General features: G+C 39.3%; 1 protein-coding gene across 1 annotated transcript in view; it reads right to left on the reverse strand.

The window, feature by feature from the left end:
• The window catches only part of MAP3K21 (mitogen-activated protein kinase kinase kinase 21), a 142,313-nt gene that overhangs the window by 7,460 nt on the left and 130,631 nt on the right, over window positions 1–4,222 (reverse strand). Inside the window, exon 8 of the mRNA XM_007938480.2 lies at window positions 3,934–4,031. Coding sequence (XP_007936671.2) covers window positions 3,934–4,031 — 98 coding nt within the window. The remainder of the gene's footprint in view (window positions 1–3,933; window positions 4,032–4,222) is intronic.

The following is a 4,222-nucleotide window of genomic DNA, read 5'->3' on the forward strand; positions in this document are numbered from 1 at the left end:
ACCTACTTTGGTCATGTTGTAAGAAGGGACCATTCCCTGGAGAAGGATGTCATGCTTGGTAGGGTGGAGGGTCGACAAAAGAGAGGGAGGCCTTCAACGAGATGGATTGATACGGTGGCCGCGGTGATGGGCTCAAGTATAGCAGGGATTGTGGGGCTGGCGCGGGATCGGGCAGTGTTTCTTTCTGCTCTGCATGGGGTCGCTATGAGTCGGAAACGACTTGACGGCACTTAACAACAACAACAACAACATAGCTAACATATGTTTAAAAGAAGAGTTATACAATAGATCAGTTTCTCAGAAGGTTTGGCCTGGACCAGCAGCATCAGCATTTTTTGGAAACTGGAAGAAATACAAATTCTTGGCCTACCAGACTGCTGAATCACAAATTCTAGGGGTGGAATACAGCTTTCTATGTTTTGACAAGCTTTTACTAAAGTTTGGGAACCTATTTGCAATAGGTAAGTTTCTATAAGAGGTCACAAAGTGCCAAAGGGTTACAAGTTAGACAAGCTAAAGAGGATACTACGGTTCTTTTCATTATTTGCTTGACCATGAAGGCATTCACTAAAAACTCCTTAATCTAATTTTAAAGCACACTACAACGGAACTTCTGACTATTGTTCTAGCATTATATCCTATTACATCTAAAATATGTTCTATAATCTTGGTGTGGTAGTTAAGGCTATGTGTCAACTTGGCTGGGCCTGGTTTTGAGTGGCTGGGCAGCTGGATGTAGTATTCCCTGTGATGAGACTGGTAATCAACTCCATGGTGCAATCTACTGTGAGCAGTGGAGTGGCTGCCTTAGGAATATGGTCTGCTCCCAATATATAAGGAGAAGCTTTAGAAATGGCCTACAGCTTTTGGCATGCTTGAATCTTGCATGTAGCCAAGTCATTATTCAGCAGCCTGCCATGTTGTCTGACTGTCTTGGGACTGATAATGGGACTTGAATCAATGGCCTGCTATGTGATTTGGTAATACTGGGTAATATCTGGTAATATGGTAATGCCATTTTATTTGTTGACCTTGGACTTACCAGCCCCTAGACCTGGCACTCTGAACTCAGACTTTAGCGTCCAAAACTATAAGAGAATAAACTCCTGTTTGTTCAAGACACCCATTTGTGGTATCTTCTGTAAGAGCAGCACTAGGTTACCAGAGCACTGGGCAAGCTAGAAGGCCAGCTTTTCTCCAGTCAGACCCATGACCTTCCCATCAGTATCTTTTGTCCAAGGTGCCCTCTTCTTCCTCAGTTCATTCTTCCACTCTCTAACACTACTTACCCAAGTTCCACTGGCCTTAAATTCTCTCTCAAAACACTAGCACTGCCTATAGCCTAACCCTAACCATCTCCCAACCTTCAATAAATCCCGGCTTCCTTGGAAGCCTCTCCAGCATCTCTCAGGTGTCCTTTTGTTTACTTCCAGAGCACAGTCAGCTCAATGCATGCTATCAGATAGTAAGCTTCTGAGGACATACTCCCTTGTTTTTTACCTTCTAAGGGGGTCTTCCCTGAATAGTGCCTTCATCAAGGTGGCACTGAATACAATTTGGTGATTCAAATGTACAGTATATGTAATGAATATCAAATTATCTATCATGATTAGGAATAAACAAGGAAGATGGTATGTTGTTGTTGTTACGTGCCGTTGAGTCAGACCCAACTCATGGCAACCCCTCCTTGGGTTTCTGAGATGGTATCACTATGGAAGTAGATTGCCCACCCTTCCTTCCAAGGAGTGGCTGGTGGGTTGGAAGCACTACCCTTCTGGTTAGCAGTCAAGTGCTTTAGGCACTATGCTACCAGAGCTCAGACAAATTAAATCCCTATATTCAAGTATGTTGAGCATCTCCTCATGCATGTTTACATGCATCAGTGTTGAGCAATAAAACCTTCATTTCTCCCCTGAATTGGTCATGGCTTTACATGGACCCACCCATAATCTTTCCCATTACTTATGACCACTGGCATATATTTATAGCACCAAGTCAAGGTAAATAAAAAACCAAAACCAAACTCGCTGCCGTCAAGTCAATTCCAACTCATAGCAACCCCTCCTTGGGTTTCCAAGGCAGTATCACTACAGAAGTAGATTGTCCAGCCGTCTTTCTCAGGAGTGGCTGGAGGGTTTGAACCACCAGGCTTCTGGTTAGGAGCCAAATGCCTTAGACATTATGCCATGAGAGCTCTCAAGGTAAATAAAAGTAATATCTATATTAGGTCAAATATTCCTTTTAGGGTTGACTTGTTGTTGTTATTTGCCATCAAGTCAGACCCGACTCATAGCGACCCTTCCTTGGGTTTCCGAGGCAGTATCACTACAGAAGTAAATTGCCCCATCTTCCTTCTGGGAAGTGGCTGGTGGGTTTGAACCACCAGCCTTCTGGTTAGCAGTCAAATGCCTTAGGCACTATGCTAAACATTGAGTGCTTATTATGTTCCTGAAATTGAGAATAGAATGGGGAAAATATATATAAATCTCTTGCCTTCAAGGAGCTTACATTCTAGTTTGAGGGTGACAGAAAATGGGAGCTATGAATAAATATAATGGGTAATGGGATAGAGAGCAATGAGGGAAGAGAATATTTTTAGCTAAAGTGCTCAGAAAAGGCTCACTTGAGCTGAGACACAATGACTAAAAGGATCTGGGCACACAGAGGCAGTGGTGGAGAGGAGGGCTTTTAAGCAGAGCAGACAAATGTAAACCCTTCTTTCTGCTCCTTAACCCCTCAAGTGAACTTTGGGGGTGTTATTAATAAGACAAAAATATTCTAACAAAGGACAAAAGAATTAAGGAAAAAAATAAAAAAGCAGGAAGTCTTCTCTCTTTAATCCTTCTATCTGGACAAAAGGCCACAAATAATGAAGAATATACTGTTGGAGTAATAGTTTTATTACTATTAACTGTTCTTCATTAGCCTTCAAAGTATCTTTGATAATAAATCGCAGTATGTAATCAGAGGAGAATGTCTTTAAAGCAAGGGTCAGAATATAATAATGGATTTGAATAATAAAAAACACTTATCCAAAAATTACACAGCACTTGCCTTATTAATACTCAAAGGTATTTATGGAGATATTTATAGTGAGAACACATCCTTATGGCAATACATAAGAAGAAATGGAACATGAATAGTGACTGAAATGGTACTTATAAAATTGAGCACAGCACTGATAATAAATTCAAGAAAACCACACCGAGTATGGCTAAAACACCTCTAATATGGCCATTAATATTAAAAGAGTAAAGGGCTATCTTAAGTGTTAAGTAAAACGATCAATTTTCTTTTCTTCCATAATAACAATCCTTAAGGTTTTTCAGTAATTTCCATGATCTCTTCAACTTTTTAATATCAGTATCATTATGATTCATTCAAATTAAATAGAAATTCCCATGTAATACTCCCCAAGCAGTAATTTTACAGACAGAAGGAAGGTTGGGCAATCTACTTCCGTAGTGATACCGCCTCAGAAACCCAAGGGGGGTTGCTATGAGTAGGACTCAACTCCACAGCAGTGAGTTTGGTTTTTTTAAACTCTTCGTAAGATTTCACCACATGTAGAGGGAGCAGTATAGTCAGGAGTTCCACTCATCAGGAGCTCAGGAGAACTTGGAGAGGGTCTTTATATTCTCATTTACTATCTCCTACATGAAACTAATCTGGCTCTAGGTAAGTAATTTTATTGGTATAGAATAGTAGTTACAAATTATCTAAAAACATATGGAGTCTAATTATTTTTCACTGTAAAGGTTTATACTACAGAAAATAATGTTTGAGCTTAAGTGAAAACTAAAAGTAAATGTTACTATTTGCTAACCCTCCTTATGATATTTCAAGGCCACAGGAGGACTATTACAACAAAACATTAGAACAAGCTGATGCTAAATCTAATTCAAATAAATTCTATTCCTCAAACACATTTACCTGGTTGGTCCACAAATAATGAGGTCAAAGGCATAGTTTTCTGATTTTTTATGAAGACAGTTGACCAAGGACTGTTGCCGTCAGAAAGAGGTCTTATTCTACAAAAGAAAGATTTTTATTTTGATATAACAGAATCACATGATATACAGATTAGGCTTTTGTGGATACATTGCAATTACAGTATTTTTTTTTTTAATTAACTAATTTATTTATTTTTATTTGGGTGAAGATATACAGAGCAAATTCACTTTCCATACAGCAGTTCACATATACTTTGTCTCATGTCATT

Source organism: Orycteropus afer, unplaced genomic scaffold, assembly GCF_000298275.1.
Source record: "Orycteropus afer afer isolate SDZICR_OR568_19922 unplaced genomic scaffold, OryAfe1.0 scaffold00050, whole genome shotgun sequence".
Classification (NCBI taxonomy): domain Eukaryota; kingdom Metazoa; phylum Chordata; class Mammalia; order Tubulidentata; family Orycteropodidae; genus Orycteropus; species Orycteropus afer.